Below are 22,643 nucleotides of genomic sequence, written 5' to 3'. Positions count from 1 at the left end.
TAAGTCAAAATGACTTTAACAGTATATATATATAGCTGGTTAGTTTGCATCTGCTGTGATTTTCATATGAAAGTTGTAGTATAGATGCTGTTATTTTAAGGAGGCACTGTACAGTAATGTGATGACAACCATACCATTGTTTATTAACCCATACCCTGCTTAATATCTATAATGAACTTGTCCATCTTTCAATTTTGACAGTACTACTAACTGTTAAAAGAGTAGCTTACCTAAAAGATATTGACTGAATGGCTAACAGTGCAGATCATGATCAGATTGCAGTCTGATCATGATCTACACTGGTCGCAAAGGCAGAATCAGTCATGGCCAGCATGATAAGGGTTAATCTTTTTTCAGAAAGCAAGACTAGTGAACTTATATCTTATAGAACATCTGCATGTTATAAATGTTTTACACTGTGTGTAATGTCTTTGTTTTCAGATGGGCCAATCCATTGTTTGCAGGAACATTCTGTGCTGGCATGCTGCATACCATGCTTGTCTACTACTGGAATATACCAAACTGTATCCTTTCTGTTACCTTTAAAAAAATCCATGGCCTAGTGGTTCAGGTCACTGACTTCAATTCACTTGCCCCTTACCAATGTAGGTTTAAGCCTCACTTAGGACAATCACATAGAATTTTTCATGTGAGAAAGCCATTCAACTGGCTAACAAAAGGTCAGTGGTTCTACCCAAGTGCCACCTAAAATGAAATAATGCCCAGAGGGGTACCTGGGGTCTTCTTCCACAGTGAAAAGCTGGAACATTGCCATATGATCTACAACTCATGTCAGTGTGATGTTAAGCCCAACGAAATAAAAGTGACATGGAGGTATTTGCTATAAACTTTTTCAGATTCGGATGGTAACCACAAAATAAGCACAATTTTTTCCTTATCTTTACATTTGAGATATTTCTTTCTTTCACATCAGCAGTCAGGGGTGTAACTGTTTCAAGTTATCGCAGTTTATAACCCATTTGAGTTATTGCTTATATTTTCATTACTTGTTTCAGTTATCATAAAATATTACAAAGCCCTCCTGTGCCAATTCCTCATTTTGAATGTGACTAATGCAATTATTTCTTGAATCCTTGAACTCTTATCTTTCCAGCTATGCAGTAAAAATTTTTACGCAAGGCTGATAAAGTTTTACGCAAAGGTTTAAAACTATAAAACTCTTAGCATCCCATTATGGCCCTCCTGTACCAATTCCTCATTTTGAATGTGACTAATGCAATTATTTCTTGAATCCTTGAACTCTTATCTTTCCAGCTATGCAGTAAAAAAATTTACGCAAGGCTGATAAAGTTTTACGCAAAAGGTTTAAAACTATAAAACTTTTAGCATCCCATTATACTTTTCAGGTCATGATCAGACTAAAAGAGAATTTGATTAACCACAGATTGCTACTTATTTCACTGTATAGGTCACTTTGTGAGAACAGCAAAAAGACTTTTTTTGAATAACTTACCTGAGTTAACTTGTATTTTATAACTAATACAGGTTACAAAATGCTTGAAAAAATAACTGAAATAGGTTACATAACTTAAAACAGTTACACCCCTGACTGATCAGTGAATTTGGTCCACTGTTGCATACTTTTGAAAGAAATACATCTTTGAGAAAATCTTCAGTGAAAAGCAGCAGTTGGAATAGTAAACATTCTTATGTCACACCACAACACATTCTTTCCATATGTCTCTTTGAGGAATTTTCGTGTTTTTCATATGATAACCTGACATGTGTAAACTCTCATAGTCAGTCAAGCCTTTTGACCTCTGGAATGCTTTGCTTTTGTAGTCATAAGACTCATGCGAATTTGGATGTATCATCCATATGGTATATAGGATTACCTAAGGGAATGCTTTTCGACTTTAAATATTGAAATTTCGAGGTTCATCTGCAGGCATGCCCCTTTAGAGAAGGTATCCATGAATATGTAGTGTATGTTAAATTCTCGTCCCAGTCTTTATCTCACTCTGGATCAAAGAATTCTTTGTAAAGTATGTAATAAATTATAATATTAATTTAATAGACTAATATAAGATTATGTAGATCTGATGTAGCAATGCATATCAGTTACATTATATTTGTTTTGTGGTATCCTCTGTCAAATTCAACCAGTATAATAATAATTATGAAGAATAAGTTGACAATGGAGCAATCTTATAATCTATGACACAAGTCAGATTTAGATTAATGGCCTTAACAACTATTTCAGATTTACCCCACCAAATACTGTTATACATTTCTATTATTTGCAATATATTTCAGCTGTACCTGTATTACAAGTTGATCACAGTAGATCCAGGTAATTGGTCTTTACATTCCTACTGTACTTGTCTCAACATCTCTCAACTTTGGTTTTTTAGACTAAAATTCATGTGAGGAAGCCATCCAGCTGCTTGGCTTGCATAAAGTTGATGGTTAGCCAGGTGCTTGCCTGTACCCAAGATAATGCCAGGATGGGTTCCTGGGGTCTTCCACCATCATTTAAATCTGGAATGTAACCTTATGACTAAATTTGTGTCTGTGCACCTTGAAGCTCAACAAAACATATACAACACAATGATCTGTAGCTGGAGGATTCTTAAGTCAACTGCAAAGGACTTTACAGGATGATTGTGTGTGGTCGGTAAATGACGTCCTTTTATTTGAGGAGTGGGGATCACAGTGACTTTCTAGAAAGTCTAAACACAGTTTTTGATTGCTTTAGTTTACAGCTTTCAATCTTCATAGCAGGACTGTTGTGGTCATTTAATGACCACGACTGCTTTCATGATTATTGTTGAAAATGAAAGGAGTTTTGGATCAATATTTGGAGACCTTCATCCTACAGTTGTCTTCAATGGAAAACACTGTTTTAGGGGCCTTAAGATTAATACCAAGGTCAGAGCATAATTGAGATTAAAATTATATCTCCTGTTGGCAAGCAACTTTTGTCTTTTATTGAATTCTAGAGTAAATATTCACTGTTTTTGAATAAAGTGAGATGGCAAAGTGATTTGTTTTCTGCATGCTTGTTGAAAAAAGGAGACATTTGCATATGAATGGCACATTCTTCATTTGCTTTCAACATGTTAAGATACTGGTAAACTAAGATAAAAAATGTAACACTCCAGGAAAGGAAATTGTAAATTTCTATTTGCCAGGTGTGGTGAAAACTGGAGAATTGAATGAGAAAACAAGACAACCAGTCACACTTAGTGATCTCTGTGATAAAAATTCCACTATGGAATTATTCTGCCATGAATGTGAGGTAAACTATTCATTCATTTTCTTCAGTGGTGTTACTGTAGATTGAGTTTTCCTTTTCATTTCGTGATTTTGTAGACAGGTTACTCATTCTGACTGTTCAGAGCTTTTAAGTAGTACTAGTACTGGTATATACTACCAGAGCCAGTCCTGTGAAATTATCATGAGACTATTAAACTTTGTGTGTAGCTCAGATTGTGAATATTAGCTAAAATACATCCTTCACAAATTTAACCCAATTTACAGTAGAAGGTATTTCACATGCTAGAATGATTATCAAATACTTATTGTATTATGGTATGTCTCCAGACAGCTGCATCTCTCTGAAGTTGTTTCTTGAGACTGAAAAGGTATATGGGAATATTTACCATAAAAGAAGTGACTACTTATATCTTCAGCATTTTTTCAGGCTGCCACTCCTAATGTAGTTTGCATCATAGATAAATTTTAGCACAGGCTGTAACATAAGCTTTATTATTTACTAGAATTACTGAATCAGCAAAAAAAAAATTGATTGGAATTTGACAACTTCATTTTGTGTCTTGATTAATTCTGTTTCATTGTCAAATCATACTGGACATGATTGATTCTGCTTTTGCGACCAGTGTAGATCATGATCAGCCTGCACATCAATGCACTCTGATCATGATCTGCACTGTTCTCCATTTAGTCAGTATATTGTTGGTAAGCACCCCTTCTAATAGTTAATGGTACTGTCCAAATTGAAAGATGGACAAGTTCATTATAGAAATTTAGCAGGTTAAGGGTTAAACAAGGGTTAAACGTTGTTTGAGAAAATAATTGATGAATTCGTTCTTTGTACAAATTCGTATACCTGCATGTTACTGTTTACAGATTGTGAGATCCAAGGTTACGAAGCACTGTAAGCTGTGTGACTTGTGTTATTACAGAATGGACCACCATTGTTTATTCTTACTAAAATGTGTCGCCTATAACAACCACGCTCGTTTTGTCTGGTTCCTTATAGAAACAGCTTTTGTTATGTCGATGTTTGTATTCCAAGCTTATCTGTATGTGAAATCCAAATACCCGGAGAAACCGTACAAGACAATGATACCGGACATGTTCTGGGATGACTGTTGGATACTAAGTATGGTGTTTTTAAACGTAGGCAGCATTATATGGGCAATTTCTTTAATTAAGTACCAGCTAGATGTTGTAGCACGTGGACATACTACGTATTTCCAGCAGAAAATTAGCACGCTGACGGCAGTAGATAAACTATTCAATGTTCTGTATTTTCTACGAGGTAGAGCGGTGTATATTACAGATTTTGAGTTTGATGAGAAAGAGAAACAATATCCGACACAGAAAGGTTATCCAGTACAGCCAGCATACCCGGTCCAAAATGTCTAAATGTTTATTTGTTTAGCTGATAGGTTTTTAATATGTTACATACAGATCAGCTCACACGGAAAACCCACTTTCTGTTATTCCTGGAAGGAAAAGTCGTGCATAGCGAGGAATTCCTCCGAGTACTGCCTTATTCTCACTCTGAGTATTGATTGTTATAGTTTTATTACTTTAGCGGAATTTCATCGAGTCACTCCGAGAAATTACTTGACAGAACTCCGAGTCGAAATTATACAGGTAACACTCTAATGATTTCGAGTATTTTAATGCCACTCCGTGCGACTCTGAGTCTGTAATAAACAACTAATCAGTCATTTCGAGTGACGCGAGATGATTTCACGAAATTCCGAGGCAGTATTCCCTTACCTTGATGGAATTTTTATATAATTAGCTTGTTTTTTTTACTTGATAAAATTTGTGTATTTTGATATTGAAACTGTTTCTGACCACAAGAATTAGATTAAGCAGCATATTTATGTAAAATGGATTAAATTTTTTATCATATAAAATGAAATAAACTTTCAAATGACCGCCGTGTTAAAGAAAAGTGATTTGTTAAGGTAGTTCTGCACGTTAGGATCTAAATTTTTTCTACAATGTAGAATTTGATTAAACTCTGATTTTTCAAAACTTCGGAATATACTAAGAAAATTCAGCAAATAAAAAAGATAGGGTCGTGTGCTTGATTTTTTGCTAGACTGATTTGAAAAATTTCGACCTCACTCAAGTTTTCATAATGCGAGTCTATGGGAAAAACGCAATTTTCAAAACATTTTCGCGAATAGAAATATTTCTACAATGTAGATTTTAATGAAACTTCTCACAGTCATAAATAAACATATGGCCTATAATATGGTGAAATAAGATGTATAGGTCCGTGTGCTTATTTTTGAGATATTTGACTACGATTAAAGAGAACCGCCTATTTCAAGCTGATTTTAAGACATTATTTTGAATTATTTAACGTGTAAGATGTTTTAATATCATATTTTAACTTTAGAAAGATAGTAACAGTGCCATTTTGATACATTTATTCACAGGTTGCCCTTAATTCATAAATTGATTTTCGTTTCCGTACGCCGAATCCAGGCATTATTCTACGTTTTCCGGATAAGTGACGTTACGCCATCACTTCCGGTTTTTCAAACGTGCAGAACTACCTTAAATTCTGATATTGAAATAATTTCAGACTTTGTGATTGAATTTAGAAAATTTAATAAAGTTATGTAAAATGCACTAAATTAAGCATAATTCATATAATTGTTAAGTATGATATTGAAATACTTTCTGACAATGCTTTTTAAATAAGAAATGAATTATGTAAAATGGACTAAATTTAAGAATTACATAAAACTAAACAAACTTTCAGATAACTGGCGTTAAAGAATAGTGATTTGTTAAATATCATATTCAAATAGTTTCTGACAGTGCAAATTAAATTGAACTAAATTAAGAACAATATAAAACTAGATAAACTTTAAGATAATGGCCGTTAAAGAATAGCATTCTTTTTATTGAAAATTATAGGGAAAATGATTAATTTTCATTATGAAAATGGTCTTTCATTTATTCGTTTGGAAGGAATTATAACAAGAGCTGTCAGTGGACAGCGCCCTCGACTATTCTCAGTGCTTGATAGTATAATATAAGCGATGAGTAAAACTTTAACATTACAATAAGCATATTCTATGTCAAAAAGGGGCCATAATTCAGTCAAAATGCTTGATAGAGTTGCCTCCTCCTTATTACAGACTGGGGTCATGATGGTAAGCAAGTATGCAAAATATGAAAGCAATACCTCAATGGACTTTGAAAATATTTGGGGTGGTATGCAAACTTTAACATTTATTCTAAGTTGAAAAGGGGCCATAATTCAGTCAAAATACTTGATAGAATTGCATCCTCCTTTTTACAGACTGGGGTCATGATGGTTAACAGGTATGCAAAATATGAAAGCAATATCTTCATGGACTTTGAAAATATTTGGGGTGGTACGCAAACTTTAACATTCTAAGTCGAAAAGGGGCCATAATTCAGTCAAAATGCTTGATAGAGTTGCCTCCTCCTTTTTACTGGGGTCATGATGGTAAACAAGTATGCAAAATATGAAAGCAATATCTCAATGGACTTTGAAAATATTTGGGGTGGTACGCAAACTTTAACATTTGTGTGCCCACGCTAACGCCGATGCCGGGGCGAGTAGGATAGCTCCCCTATTCTTCGAATAGTCTAGCTAAAAAGGGAAAATAATTGCTGCCGTGTCCACTCAAAAAGTTGTAACATGTTATAAGTGAACAGAAAAATCTGGTTTATTAATCCCCCGCCGTGGCGGAGGGATTATAGGAATGGTCTCCGTCCGTCCGTCCTTCCATCCGTCCTTCCGTCCGTCCTTCCGTCCGTAACAAAATCGTGTCCGGTCCATATCTCCTAAACCCCTCGAAGGATTTTCATGAAACTTGGGTCAAATGATCACCTCATCAAGACGATCTGCAGAACCCATGAGTCAGCCTTGTCGGTTCAAGGTCAAGGTCACAACTCGAGGTCAAACGTTTGAGCCTGCCATTTTGTGTCCGCTCTATATCTCCTAAACCCCTTGAAGGAATTTTATAAAACTTGGGTCAAATGATCACCATATCAAGACGATGTGCAGAACCCATGAGTCAGCCATGCCGGCTCAAGGTCAAGGTCACAACTCAAGGTCAAAGGTTTGAGCCTTCCATTTTGTGTCCGCTCTATATCTCTTAAACCCCTTGAAGGAATTTTTAGCTCATCTGATTTTTTGAAAAAAAATGATGAGTTATTGTCATCACTTGAGCGGTTGTCGGCGTCGGCGTTGGCGTTGCCTGGTTAAGTTTTATGTTTAGGTCAGCTTTTCTCCTAAACTATCAAAGCTATTGCTTTGAAACTTGGAATACTTGTTCACTATCATAAGCTGACCCTGTATAGCAAGAAACATAACTCCATCTTGCTTTTTGCAAGATTTATGGCCCCTTTTGTACTTAGAAAATATCAGATCTCTTGGTTAAGTTTTATGTTTAGGTCAGCTTTTCTCCTAAACTATCAAAGCTATTGCTTTGAAACTTGGAATACTTGTTCACCATCATAAGCAGACCCTGTATATCAAGAAACATAACTCCATCTTGCTTTTTGCAAGATTTATTGCCCCTTTTGGACTTAGAAAATCAGTTTTCTTGGTTAAGTTTTATGTTTAGGTCAGCTTTTATCCTAAACTATCAAAGCTATTGCTTTAAAACTTGCAACACTTGATCACCATCATAAGTTGACCCTGTACAGCAAGAAACATAACTCCATCCTGCTTTTTGCAAGATTTATGGCCCCTTTTGGACTTAGAAAATATCAGATTTCTTGGTTAAGTTTTATGTTTAGGTCAACTTTTTCTCTTAAACTATCAAAGCTATTGCTTTGAAACTTGCAACACTTGTTGACCATCATAAGCTGACCCTGTACAGCAAGCAACATAACTCCATCCTGCTTTTTGCAATAATTATTGCCCCTTTTGGACTTAGAAAATCATTTTCTTGGTTGAGTATTATGTTTAAGTCAACTTTTCTCATAAACTATCAAAGCTATTGCTTTAAAACTTGCAACAGTTTTTCAACATCATAAGTGGACACTGAACATCAAGAAACATAACTCTATCCTGATTTTTGCAAGAATGATGGCCCTTTTTATACTTAGAAAATCATGGGTAGGACAATATTTCTATCACACAAAAAAAAATCAGATGAGCGTCAGCACCCGCAAGGCGCTGCTCTTGTATAAAACTTTGGTCAAATGATCACCTCATCAAGACGATGTGCAGAACCCATGAGTCAGTCATGCCGGCTCAAGGTCAAGGTCACAACTTAGGGTCAAAGGTTTGAACCTTCCATTTTGTGTCCGCTCTATATTTCCTAAATCCCTTGAAGGATTTTCAGACCTTATGAGTCAGCCATGTCGGCTCAAGGTCAAGGTCACAACTGAAGGTCAAAGGTTTGAGCCTTCCATTTCGTGTCCGCTCTATATCTCCTAAACCCCTTGAAGGAATTTTATAAAACTTGGGTCAAATGATTACCTCATCAGAACGATGTGCAGAAATTATGAGTCAACCATGCCAGCTCAAGGTCAAGGTCACAACTAAGGGTCGAAGGTTTGAGCCTTCCATTTTGTGTCCACTCTGTATCTCCTTAACCCCTTGAAGGATTTTCATCAAACTTGGGTCAAATGATCACCTCATCAACAACTCATGAGTCAGCCATGTCAACTCAAGGTCAAGGTCACAACTGAAGGTCAAAGGTTTCAGCTCTGTATCTCCTAAACCCCTTGAAGGATTTTCATGAAACTTTGGTCAAATGATCACCTCATCAAGACGTTGTGCAGAATTCATGAGTCAGCCATGTCAGTTCAAGGTCAAGGTCACAGCTGAAATCAAAGGTTTTACCCTTTCACTATCCATAGCAGTGGCGGGGGATTTAGCTGTCTTTCAGACTGCCTTGTTTTAATGTAAAATAGAAAGATACTATTATAATTATTCATAAATTACTTTGTTTTTTTCGTGTATCACTACATAAAATATAATTATCTTGCTCCATGTAATCTGAAATCTGTCAATGAAGTTACTCGAAGACCCAATTAAATTTGTATAGGTAATTATTCATTCGACTCGGAGTCACTCGAAGAAATTCCGTCAAGTGACTCGCAAACAAAAGAAACCAATACAGGTGTGTATTCCGCTAATTGGATTTCATCTCGAGTTACTCTGAGAATTCCTTCAAGTGACTTCGAATAAATCCTCGAAGTCAGACAGCGAAATTCCTTGACGGAAACTGGCCATCCTCCAAGGATCGAGTAGAATGGGTTTTCCGCGTGAGCTGATCTGTATTTTGGCAGTATTAGAAGGCATATGACATAGAAAAAGTAGGTGGAAAACAGAAAACACATGATATTTAACACTGGATCTTGATAACATGAAAAAGGTTAGGAACAGAAAAATAACGATATAGTAAGGACACTTTGTTACAGAGGATGGTGATTTCCCCGAGTTTGAACTGTTACAAAGTTTTGAAAGTGCTCAAAATCTGTTTGTTATATAAATTAATCATTCCAAAAATATAGGGGAAAAATCTTTTCAATGAATATTTTTCCTAAGAAAAAAAAAACAAACTTTTTCACCTGATAAGATAATGTTATTGTGTTAAGTTAAAAATATATTTGATTGAAGAAATTTTTGAACATATTTATTGTGCATGAGGGACATGCTATAGTTGCTTTTTTGCTAGGCAATTGAAACCCATAATGCTGTAAAATTTTGCCATAAATCCAGTTTACAACCTTTGCTCTGAAATATACTTTTCCCACATTTATAGTTACTGTCTTTGCTGTTTTGAGGGAAGAAAAAGGCAGGCATGGTTTCCATGTTATGGCATTGTATCATACTGTGATAAATATGTAGACATTAGAAAGGATGTTTTTACTTTGGTTTCAAAATTTTCTTTAATGTGAGATTATGTTAAGGTAGTGTGTTACTTTATAATAGACTCAAACCTATTTTTGTGTTAATATAGATATTATAAATATAAAAAGTCAGTAAAAATCCTTGTGTAGCTATGGAATATATTAAAGTGGCATTATGCGCATCTTACTGCACATAGTGTGTTTTGGTGAATGTTTTATAAAAGCATTTTTCGGTTTCTATGCATTTAAATGTGTTAAATTAACGATAATGTTGCATAAGTATTTGAAGTTGATGCTTTAGAAATAAAGAAATTGGCCATATAAAATAATAGTTCTTTTCTTCAGTCTTCTATGCAGTGATCTCCCTTACCTATAGGTACAGATTTCTGAAGTTGAAGGGAAGCAACTCCTGCATGCTGCTTGACCTATCTTAAAAAGACTGCCCGAAGTCAAAATAAGAAAAGCCATATTTGGAAAGTTATTATTTTGTAATGGTAACAGGAAGAATTTGGTATACTGGGTTAAAAGCTATAATTTTCTCCACCCTTTTGACAAACACATCTATTTTAGCTGGATTCTTACTTGAAAAATGCGCATAATTCCACTTTATAGGTATACCTGTATACTGCTTTGTAGATCGTGAGATTACAGAGCTTTGTAAGCCAGTCCAGAATGTATAAATGTTTTATATATTTAGTTTATGTTCTTGTCAATTGAATTTTAATATATATTACACATGAAATATATATATATATATATATATATATATATATATATATAAAAATCACCAAGCCCGTAAATCTGGGCAGATTCTTTTCAATTCCAGTACCGTTAGTCTGCCCACTTTTACGGGTACATCTGCCCACTTCTACGGTCCTTTACGGATTGAATCTAAAGATGAAACGTATATCTGCCCACTTCTACGGTATAGTAAAGTTATATATATATATATATATATATATGTTGTTGTAGCTACTGGCACAGTTTATTTTCATTCCGATTGTTGTTTGTTGTTCCGTTGTTTTGTTTATTTATCTTTTTGTTTACTTTTGTCTTTTTATGCCCCCGAAGGGAGGCATATTAGTTTTCAACTGTCCGTCCGTTAGTCACAACGTTAACTTTTTGCATGAAGGGAACGTTAACTTTTTGCATGAAGGCACTTTACTCGCGAACCACTGCACCCAGGACCTTCAAACTTCACAATCATGCTGATAGTACTTATTGAGTACACCACCCCTACTGACATTTGGGTCACCAGGTCAAAGGTTAAGGTCACCAGGTCAAAGGTCAAGGCGCTGCGGTGGCATTTGTCACCATTAGTGACAGCTCTTTTTAAACACAACTTTGATCTTCATTTGGGATATCTTGCACTTCATATGCCTGATGGAGAATTAGGAAGTTGTAAATTAAATAAATATTATATAAATTGCTACTTGTTAACTGTGGAATGAACTTTTTGAATATCTTTATTCACACAAATTTTTTGAATTGTATATCAGGATCTGACATTAAGAAATAACATCAGAAATGAAAAGGGGCATTAAATATAGCAATGTTGACTAGAGGTTTTGTTCATTGTGTCCGGTCTCTCAGATGATTTACTCCTGCACTTTACATAGGTCTTTGCAATAACTTTAAGTCAGCAAGTTTGTTACCACAGCCCCTTTCACAAAATATGGTAGGTTTGCTCCACCAAACATTGAAAAAGGGTACTAGCAGCTCCCTTGCTTCTCTTGTTCCCTTGTTACCATGGATACGGTCAGAAATGAGGTGTTTGCAGTGATTGATACGAGTTGTAAAATAGAAAAAGTGGAAACTGCACAGGTCACCAAACATAACAAAAATGAAAATGATGAAGACTTAGTTGATTGAACGTGTTCATGTTGAAATGCATACTACTGTCCACACCCTCTAGACCTGGGTTGAGTGGAACTCAACATCTGCACATGTTACGAATACCGAAAATGCAATTAGAGACATCTCAAGATGCGTTCATATAGCAATGTACAGGGAATCTTCCATGACAGAGTACAGTTCTGTGAAAAGCAGCATATTGTACCAGTTCAAAATAATAGGCTTACCCTAAACTAGAAAATAATAGGCAGAACTAAAACTGGAATTTAGGGAGGGAATCAGAGGTTATGGAGTCTGCATATCACAGAAACTGCAAAAAAAAACAAAATTAAAAAACAGGCATCTTGTTCCACAATCTACTCAAAATAGTATAAATTATTACTGGATATTGCCTAAATGACATTTCCACAGCATCTATTCTGTTAAAGAACATATGCAACTTTTGTTCTTCTGTGGGCAGTATATCATAATTATGCAAAACAGCTATAATTTGCTGTGGTGATGCGCATTGTACCTGATAGCATTTTGTCTTTAGGTGTATGTTGATAGATTGTTACTGAAATATTTAGTGGTTATTATATTTTGTAACAAGGACCAAACACATTTACATTTTCCTTCTAGCATATAGATCATGCTTTGAAATGAGACCACTTTCTACCTGTGTAGACATAAAGATGCCTTTTCTCTGATTTGTATTTATGTGTTTGGTTCTGGCTATACACTTTGCTATTTTCTAATGGTATTTCTGTGTTTGATAAATAAAACAAAAACTAATCCAAGTTCTTTTTTATTGTCTCGCCCATTTTTTGTGGGAGCGAGACTAAGTAATCCAAATTATGGCGGCGATGGCAGTAATTAACTATTGGGAATAACTAAACAACTGTATTTCTTTTAAACCTTGTAGGATGTTTTAGAAACTAATTTTACACCCCCATTGTGAGTCCTGGCCCCCTAGTGACCTTGACCTTGAAGAAATAAGCATTTTTAGCTCATCTGATTTTTTGGAAAAAAATGATGAGTTATTGTCATCACTTGATCGGCGTCGGCGTTGGCGTTGCCTGGTTAAGTTTTATGTTAAGGTCAACTTTTCTCCTAAACTATCAAAGATATTGCTTTGAAACTTGCAACACTTGTTCACCATCAAAAGCTGACCCTGCACAGCAAGAAACATAACTCCATCCTGCTTTTTGCAAGAATTATGGCCCCTGTTTGGACTTAGAAAATCATGGGTAGGACAATATTTCTATTATACAAAGACAAAAAAATCAGATGAGCGTCTGCACCCGCAAGGTGGTGCTCTTGTTTAGATTTTTTTTGTCGCCTTTGAAAATTTACAAAAATGACAATATCTCAAAAACTGTTACATATATTGCTTTGAAACACTATGATGGTTCAAAAACTAATTTGACACCTGATGAGTCCTGGCCCCTTAATGACATTGACCTTGAAAAAATCAGCCTTTGAAAATTCACAAAAAATCACAAATTTTCAAGAAATTGTTACAGATATAGCTTTGAAACTTTGGAAGATGGATTTAAAACTCATTTTGCACCTATTTCATAACTCAAAGCTCCAGTGGGTGAGACACTTTCAGGCGGTGGCCATGTATTTTTATTGAACTGGCTCATTTGATGGGCAGCTGGTACTGAAGCATGGACACACCTCCAGATGTATAACACAATATCAAAATTTTCAAAACAGGTAGCAAAATATGTAAGATAACAAAATTCCTTCATCAGTAATTTTGAGTTCTAGAATCCTATTTTACAGTACTGTTTTACTGTTTTATTTGAGTTCTATATTGCATGGCTAAGTTTGTTCTATTTTACAGTTCCTTTTTACTTTTGATTAGAGTTCTATACTGTATGGCTAAGTTCTTTCTATTTTAGAATACTGTTTTACTGTGTGATAGAATTCTATACTGTATGGCTAATTTCCTATTTTAAAGTACCTTTTTACTGCGTGTTGAGTTCTGTAATTGTGTCGATGTGACGTTCCACACCCTCCCTCACTCCCCCCCACTCCCCTAAAAAAAAGAGTTCTATACTACATGGCTAAATTCTTTTTAATTTTACAGTACCGTTATACTGTGTATTAAGAGTTCTACACTGTATGGCTGAATTTCTATTTTGCAGTACCTTTTTACAGTGTGCTTAGAATTCTGTACTGTGTGGCTAAATTCCTTCAATTTTACAGTACCTTTCTGCTATGTGACTGACTTACACAGTAGAGGCCCCATGTGGTTCTGGGACGATCTATGTATAAAAAGAATTGGAACCACTGCCTTACCCTTGCATGATCATAAGAGGCGACTAATAGGGTCTTAACACTTGGTTTTGCTTAACTCTGTGATTCCAGCAGGTATGCAAATTTTGATTCCATACCTCATGTTTTTATTTCGATGTAAATGAGATGTGAAACCAAAATTTGTAGTCCTGTTTGGCGCCATATAACCTATACTGTGTTGGTGTGCCGTAAAACCCAAATAAATAAATAAATAAATACACAGTAAAGGGCTGTTCCCCATGTTTCACCGATTACAGACTGTTTATAACGTTTTGATTTTAGTTTCATCTGCATTTACTAAACAGGAAGGCGTACTCAGTTTTAAAAATAATTGCATGATTTGTGCCTTTCAAGGATCTTTTTCATGACTTTTTCTGTTATATGATCTGGCCACAGCAATGTTTTATTTATATGAGACAGTGCATCCATGACATATAACTACTTCTCACTTGTCTTTGTCAGGATTTTTTTAAAATTCTTATAGATGTTATAATTATGTGGGTTTTTTAGCTCACCTGTCACGAAGTGACAAGGTGAGCTATTGTGACCGCTTGATGTCCATCGTGCGTCGTCCATTGTGCGTCAACAATTTGTAAAAAGATCTTCTTGAAAACCATTGGGCAGAATTTCACCAAACTTCACAGGAATGATCCTTGGGTGGCCCCCTTTCAAAATTTTTCTAAGAATTGAATTCCATGCAGAACTCTGGTTGCCATGGCAACCGAAAGGAAAAACTTTAAAAATCTTCTCCTCAAAAACCAGAAGCCTAGAGCTTAGATATTTGGTGTGAAGCATTGCCTAGTGGACCTCTACCAATTTTGTTCAAATCATGACCCCGGGGTCAAAATTGACCCCGCCCCAGGGGTCATTTGATTTTACATAGGAAAATCTTAAAAAATCTTCTTCTCAAAAACCAGAAGCACTAGAGCTTAGATATTTGGTTTGAAGCATTGCCTAGTGGACCTCTACCAAGTTTGTTCAAATTATGACCCGGGGTCAATTTTTGACCCCGTCCCAGGGGTCACTTGATTTTACATAGGAAAATCTTCAAAGATTTTCTAAAAATAAACCAGAAGGCCTAGAGCATAGATATGTCACATGTAACATTGCCTAGTGGACCTCTACAAATCATGACCCCCGGGGTCAAAATTGACCCCGACCCAGGGATCACTTGATTTTACATAGGAAAATCTTAAAAAATCTTCTTCTCAAAAACCAGAAGTCCTATAGCTTAGATATTTGACCTGTAGCATTGTCTAGTGGACCTCTACTAAAGTTGTTCAAATCATGACCCCGGGATCAAAATTTACCCCGCCCCAGGAGTCACTTGATTTTACATAGGAAAATTTTCAAAATTTTTCTAAAAATAAACCAGAGGGCCTAGTGCTTAGATATTTCACATGTAACATTGCCTAGTAGACCTCTACAACATTTGTTCAAATCATGACCCCCGGGGTCAAAATTGACCCCTCCCCAGAGGTCACTTAATTTTACATAGGAAAATCTTCAAAAATTTTCTAAAAATAAACCAGAAGGCCTAGAGCTTAGATATGTCACATGTAGCATTGCCTAGTGGACCTCTACAAAATTTGTTCAAATCATGACCCCCAGGGTCAAAATGACCCTGCCCCAGGGGTCACTTGATTTTACATAGGAAAATCTTCAAAAATCTTCTTCTCAAAAACCAGAAGCCCTAGAGCTTAGATATTTGACATGTAGCATTGCCCAGTGGACCTCTACTAAAGTTATTCAAATCATGACCCCGGGGTCAAAATTGACCCCGCCCCAGGGGTCACTTGATTTTACATAGGAAAATTTTCAAATTTTTTCTAAAAATAAACCAGAGGGCCTAGTGCTTAGATATTTCACATGTAGCATTGCCTAGTAGACCTCTACAACATTTGTTCAAATCATGACCCCCGGGGTCAAAATTGACTCCTCCCCAGGGGTCACTTCATTTTACAAATGAAAATCTTCAAAAATTTTCTAAAAATAAACCAGAAGGCCTACAGCTTAGATATGTCATATGTAGCATTGCCTAGTGGACCTCTACAAAATTTGTTCAAATCATGACCCCCCGGGGTCACTTGATTTTACATAGGAAAATCTTCAAAAATCTTCTTCTCAAAAACCAGAAGCCCTAGAGCTTAGATATTTGACATGTAGCATTGCCTAGTGGACCTCTACTAAAGTTGTTCAAATCATGACCCCGGGGTCAAAATTGACCCCACCCCAGGGGTCACTTGATTTTACATAGGAAAATTTTCAAAAATTTTCTAAAAATAAACCAGAGGGCCTAGTGCTTAGATATTTCACATGTAGCATTGCCTAGTAGACCTCTACAAAATTTGTTAAAATCATAACCCCCGGGGTCAAAATTGACCCCTCCCCAGGGGTCACTTAATTTTACAAATGAAAATCTTCAAAAAATTTCTAAAAATAAACCAGAAGGCCTAGAGTTTAGATATTTCACTTGTAGCATTGCCTAGTGGACCTCTACAAAAAATTTTCAAATCATGTCCCCCGGGGTTAAAATTGACCCCGCCCCAGGGGTCACTTGATTTTACATAGGAAAATCTTAACAATTTTTCTTAAAAATAAACCAGAAGGCCTAGGTCTTAGATATTTGACATGTAGCATTGCCTAGTAGACTTCTACAAAATTTGTTCAAATCATGACCCCCGGGATCTAATTGACCTCGCCCCATGGGGTTACTTGATTGTACATAGAAAAATCTTCAAAATTATCTAAAAATAAACCCGAAGAGCTTAGATATTTGACATGTAGCATTGCCTAGTGGACCTCTACAAAAAAATTTCAAATCTTGACCCCCCCACTGTCAAATTGACCCAGCCCCAGGGGTACTTTATTTTATGTTACTATAAATAGCTTATTTAGTAACTTCTTTATTATTGGCCGTAGGGAAAAGCCAAGACCACTTTTCTGTGGTACAACATGGATGGTACCGCCAATTTTTAGGTGTATTTTGACAAATCTGTACCTTTAAGAAAATTTCAACTATATTTACTCATAATTCTTTTGATTGATCTTGATTGTGATTTTTTGACCTTCCTGTCCTGAAGTGCAATGATAACAGGTGAGCGATATAGGACCATTATGGCCCTCTTGTTTCATGTAGAGTCTGCTATTGATCTTCTAAGGTTGTTTCAGCTAGGTCTAAGTGGTCAAATTTTGGACCACCACATGGGTTAGTGTGTTATACAGAGTAGCAAACTGAATTTTTTTTAAAATTCTCAAAATATGAAAGGCATAAGTACAAGATATCTTCTATTTTTCCCCTTCAAGAGTTTTTGACGTAAAGTTTTTTGTCCAGTGCATCAGCCAGTATTTTTGTTTATTCCTTTCATTACATTAAGGGTGCTGTATTTAGTATTTGCTTAGCAAGAAATATACTTATTTCACAGAATTTTATGTAGAAAATATTGCCTTTTAGCTCACCTGTCATGAAGTGACAAGGTGAGCAATTGTGACAGCTTTTTGTCCGTCGTGCGTAGTGCGTTGTCCGTCGTGCGTTGTCCATCACGAATTTCTAAAAAAAATCTCTTCTTGAAAACCACTGGGCAGAACTACACCAAACTTCACAGGAATGATCCTTGGGTGGCCCCCTTTCAAAATTATCCAAAGAATTGAATTCCATGCAGAACTCTGGTTGCCATGGCAACCGAAAGGAAAAACTTTATAAATCTTCTTGTCCAAAACCACAGGGCCTAGGGCTTTGATATCTGGTGTGTGACATCATCTAGTGGTCCTCTATTATTCAAATTATCCCCCTAGGGTCAAATATGGTCCCGCCCCGGGGGTCACATGGTTTATATAGACTTATATAGGGAAAACTTTGAAAATCTTCTTGTACAAAACCACATGGCCTAGGGCTTTGATATTTGGTATGTGGCATCATCTAGTGGTCCTCTACCAAGATTGTTCAAATTATCCCACTAGGGTCAAATGTGGCCCCGCCCCGGGGATCCCAGGTTATACATAGACTTATATAGGAAAAAAGTTTAAAAATTTTCTTGTCTGAAACCACAACACTTAAGACCTTTGATATTTGGTTTGTAGCATTGTCTTATGGTCCTCAACTAAAATTGTTCAAATTGTACCCCTTGGGTGAAAAGAGGCCCTGCCCTGGGGGTCCCAAGTTTAATATAGACTTATATAGGAAAAAGCTTTAAAAATCTTCTTGTCTGAAACCGTACGACCTAGTCTTTTGATATTTGGTATGGTGCATTGTCTAGTAGTCCTCTACAAGAATTGTTCAAATTATGCCCCTGGGGTTAAAAGAGGCCATGCCCTGGGGTCACTTAGTTATTATGTGAGTTATATAGGAAAAATACTTAAAAAATCATCTGATCCTATTTCCAAGACTGTTTAATTATAATTACCTGATGACCCCAAGTAATATGAAGTCACTTGACTGTAACCTTGACCTACTGACCTACTTTCATGTTTTTAGCTCACCTGTCACAAAGTGACAAGGTGAGCTTTTGTGATCGCGTGGCGTCCGTCGTCCGTCCGTGCGTGCGTGCGTGCGTAAACTTTTGCTTGTGACCAATCTAGAGGTCACATTTTTCATGGGATCTTTATGAAAGTTGGTCAGAATGTTCATCTTGATGATATCTAGGTCAAGTTCGAAACTGGATCATGTACGGTCAAAAACTTGGTCAGTAGGTCTAAAAATAGAAAAACCTTGTGACCTCTCTAGAGGCCATATTTCTCAATGGATCTTCATGAAATTTGGTCAGAATGTTCACCTTGATGATATCTAGGTCAAGTTTGAAACTGGGTCACGTACGGTCAAATACTAGGTCAGTAGGTCTGAAAATAGAAAAACTTTGTGACCTCTCCAGAGGCCATATTTTTCATGGGATCTTTATGAAAATTAGTCATAATGTTCAACTTGATGATATCTAGGTCAAGTTCGAAACTATGTCACGTGTGGTCAATAACTAGGTCAGTAGATCTAAAAATAGAAAAACCTTGTGACCTCTCTAGAGGCCATATTTTTCAAGAGATCTTCATGGAAATTGGTCAGAATGTTCATATTGATGATATCTAGGTCAAGTTCGAAACTGGGTCATGTGCGGTCAAAAACTAGGTCAGTAGGTCTAAAAATAGAAAAACCTTGTGACGTCTCTTAGAGGCCATATTTCTCAATGGATCTTCATGAAAATTGGTGAGAATGTTCAGCTTGATGATATCTAGGTCAGGTTCGTAACTGGGTCATGTGCGGTCAAAAACTAGGTCAGTAGGTCGAAAAATAGAAAAACCTTGTGACCTCTCTAGAGGCCATATTTTTCATGAGATCTTCATGAAAATTGGTGAGAATGTTCACCTTGATGATATCTAGATCATGTTCAAAAGTGGGTCACGTGCCTTCAAAAACTAGGTCATTAGGTCAAATAATAGAAAAACCTTGTGACCTCTCTAGAGGTCATATTTTTCAATGGATCTTCATGAAAATTGGACAGAATTTTTTATCTTGATGATATCTAGGTCACATGTGCTCAAAAACTAGGTCACTGTGTCAAATAATAGAAATAACAACGTCATACTCAGTTCAACACTGGGTCATGTGGGGATAGGTGAGCGATTCAGGACCATCATTGTCTTCTTGTTTAAGATACAGCCTTGAAATTTTGATGACATACACAGTTTTGCACACAAATCGTAAAACTGAATTTCATTGACCATGAATATGACCTACTGACTTTCCTAATATTTTATCATCAGTTTGACATTTGAAACATGTAGCTCATATTACTCAGGTGAGCGATCCAGGGTCATCATGACCCTCTTGTTTAAAAATCCCTCATTATATGTGGATGGTATGAATAATGATCTGTTCAGACTTCGGTTTCTATTTGTCTGGCTTAGATATTTTTTTAGCAAAATACATACTTGTAAATCCTACAAAAAAGTTGTCAACAATATGTATTGTTGCTTTTTACAAGACAATGATTAAGTAAAATCTATAATAAGATCTGTTGAAAGCATGAAATACAATAAACCAAAATAATAGTAGAGTTGGTCTGATTGAGTGTGTTCATGAGAGGTAACAACACCTTGTAACCCTTAGCGCAAGCTTGAGTGGAATGGAACTCTATTTTACAAATAGATAGACTGAAAGCACTGTATGATGTCAAAGGATCAGAAAATATAACGACTCTGATTCCAAGTATGGAAGGACATTTTATGGCTGCCAAATGGCTTTTAAAGACTGCTGTCTTGATTGTTAATAAGATATACAGGATTAAAACCTCCAATACACGAAGTGACACTTTAAGGTGGTGGAGGTTACCTGTTCAGTAAGTTCTTTCTCTAAAACTGCCTTAATTTGAACCTGGAAGTGATCTCTTTACATTATTGCCCACTATTTTTTTTTATTTCTTTGTATTTATAGACAGTGTTAGGTTATGCATATTGTAAGCCTATACACAAATATATACATGTATATAAAATATTTGAATTAATGTTCTTTATTTTGTAGTTCTTTACATTTAGAATGCTTTTTTGCATAACCAGATGGATTAAAAAGTACTCATTGCTGTTCTTTGTTTGTTTCTAACTTTTGTCCAAACCTAAGAGACATAACATGATTGTAGCAATTTACCAACTGACACTTGTTTGGGTATCACTGTAGTGAATCAGGGAGTATGGAAACAACTTCATTTCTGTTGAGCCCGGCTGACGGTGAGCTAGACATAGTTGTCACAATGGCGGTTCGATGTATGTGCATGTGTCTGTGCATGGATGCGTGCATCCGGATTTGTTTGTCCAGACCATAACATTGACATGCATGGAGCAATCTTGTTTATATTTGGCATGAATGTTAACCTCAGTGAGACGGAGTGTCATGCACAAACTCCAGATTCCTATTTCCAAGGTTAAGGTCTTGGAGGTCAAAGGTCATGTCAGATATTGTCTGGCCCATAACTTTGACATGCATATTTAACTCAATGACACAGAGTGTTATGTGCAAACCCTAGGTTCCTTTCTTAAAGGCCAAGGTCACAGTTAGGGGTCAAAGGGCGGCTCGACATGTTGCCCATGGGCATCTAGTTTTCTTTGTCAGTCATTTTTAGCTGGACTATTCGAAGAATAGTCTAGCTATTCTACTCACCCTGGCGTCGGCGTCGGCGTCGGCGTCGGCGTCGGCGTCACACCTTGGTTAAGTTTTTGCATGCAAGTACATACAGCTATCATTTAAAGGCATATAGCTTTGAAACTTATTTATTCTTTTTCTAGGTCAATTACCAACCTCACTGGGTCAAGTTCCATAACTCTAACATGTATTTTGAGCAAATTATGCCCCCTTTTGGACTTAGAAAATTCTGGTTAAAGTTTTACATGCAAGTTACTATCTCCAAAACTAATGCAGATATTGAATTGAAACTTCACATGTGTCTTCGGGGTTATAAAACTAGTTGATAGCACCAAGTCCCATAACTCTGACCTTCATTTTGGCCAAATTATGCCCCCTTTTGGACTTAGAAAATTCTGGTTAAAGTTTTGCGTGCAAGTACATACAGCTATTACTAAAAGGCATATAGATTTAAAACTTATTTTTTCTTTTTCTAGATCAATTACCTACCTCACTGGGTCAAGTCCCATAACTCTGACATGTATTTTGGCCAAATTATGCCCCCTTTTGGACTTAGAAAATTCTGGTTAAAGTTTTACATGCAAGTTACTATCTCCAAATCTAATGCAGATATTGAATTGAAACTTCACATGTGTCTTCGGGGTTATAAAACTAGTTGATAGCACCAAGTCCCATAACTCTGACCTTTATTTTGGCCAAATTATGCCCCCTTTTTGACTTAGAAAATTCTGGTTAAAGTTTTGCGTGCAAATACATACAGCTATTACTAAAAGGCATATAGATTTGAAACTTATTTTTTCTTTTTCTAGATCAATTACCTACCTCACTGGGTCAAGTCCCATATCTCTGACATGTATTTTGGCCGAATTATGCCCCCTTTTGGACTTAGAAAATCCTGGTTAAAGTTTTACATGCAAGTAACTATCTCCAAAACTACTACAGATATTAAATTGAAACTTCACATGTGTCTTCGGGGTTATAAAACTAGTTGATAGCACCAAGTCCTATAACTCTGACATGTATTTTGGGCAAATTATGCCCCCTTTTGGACTTAGAAAATCCTGGTTAAAGTTTTGCGTGCAAGTACATACAGCTATTACCAAAAGACATATAGCTTTGAAACTTATTTATTCTTTTTCTAGGTCAATTACCAACCTCACTGGGTCAAGTTCCATAACTCTTAACATGTATTTTGAGCAAATTATGCCCCCTTTTGGACTTAGAAAATTCTGGTTAAAGTTTTACATGCAAGTTACTATCCCCAAAACTAATGCAGATATTGAATTGAAACTTA

At 36.1% G+C, this 22,643-nt stretch overlaps 1 protein-coding gene across 1 annotated transcript in view; it reads left to right on the top strand.

The window, feature by feature from the left end:
- The window catches only part of LOC123563484 (uncharacterized), a 34,765-nt gene extending 13,972 nt beyond the window's left edge, over positions 1-20,793 (top strand). The window contains exons 6-10 of the mRNA XM_053532213.1: positions 442-524; positions 2,225-2,314; positions 3,156-3,262; positions 4,114-11,137; positions 11,413-20,793. Coding sequence (XP_053388188.1) covers positions 442-524; positions 2,225-2,314; positions 3,156-3,262; positions 4,114-4,635 — 802 coding nt within the window. The 3' untranslated portion in view covers positions 4,636-11,137; positions 11,413-20,793. The remainder of the gene's footprint in view (positions 1-441; positions 525-2,224; positions 2,315-3,155; positions 3,263-4,113; positions 11,138-11,412) is intronic.
- Positions 20,794-22,643: the final 1,850 nt, after the last annotated feature.

Source organism: Mercenaria mercenaria, chromosome 2 (genome assembly GCF_021730395.1).
Source record: "Mercenaria mercenaria strain notata chromosome 2, MADL_Memer_1, whole genome shotgun sequence".
Lineage (NCBI taxonomy): Eukaryota > Metazoa > Mollusca > Bivalvia > Venerida > Veneridae > Mercenaria > Mercenaria mercenaria.
This window is presented reverse-complemented; position numbering and strand designations above follow the sequence as displayed.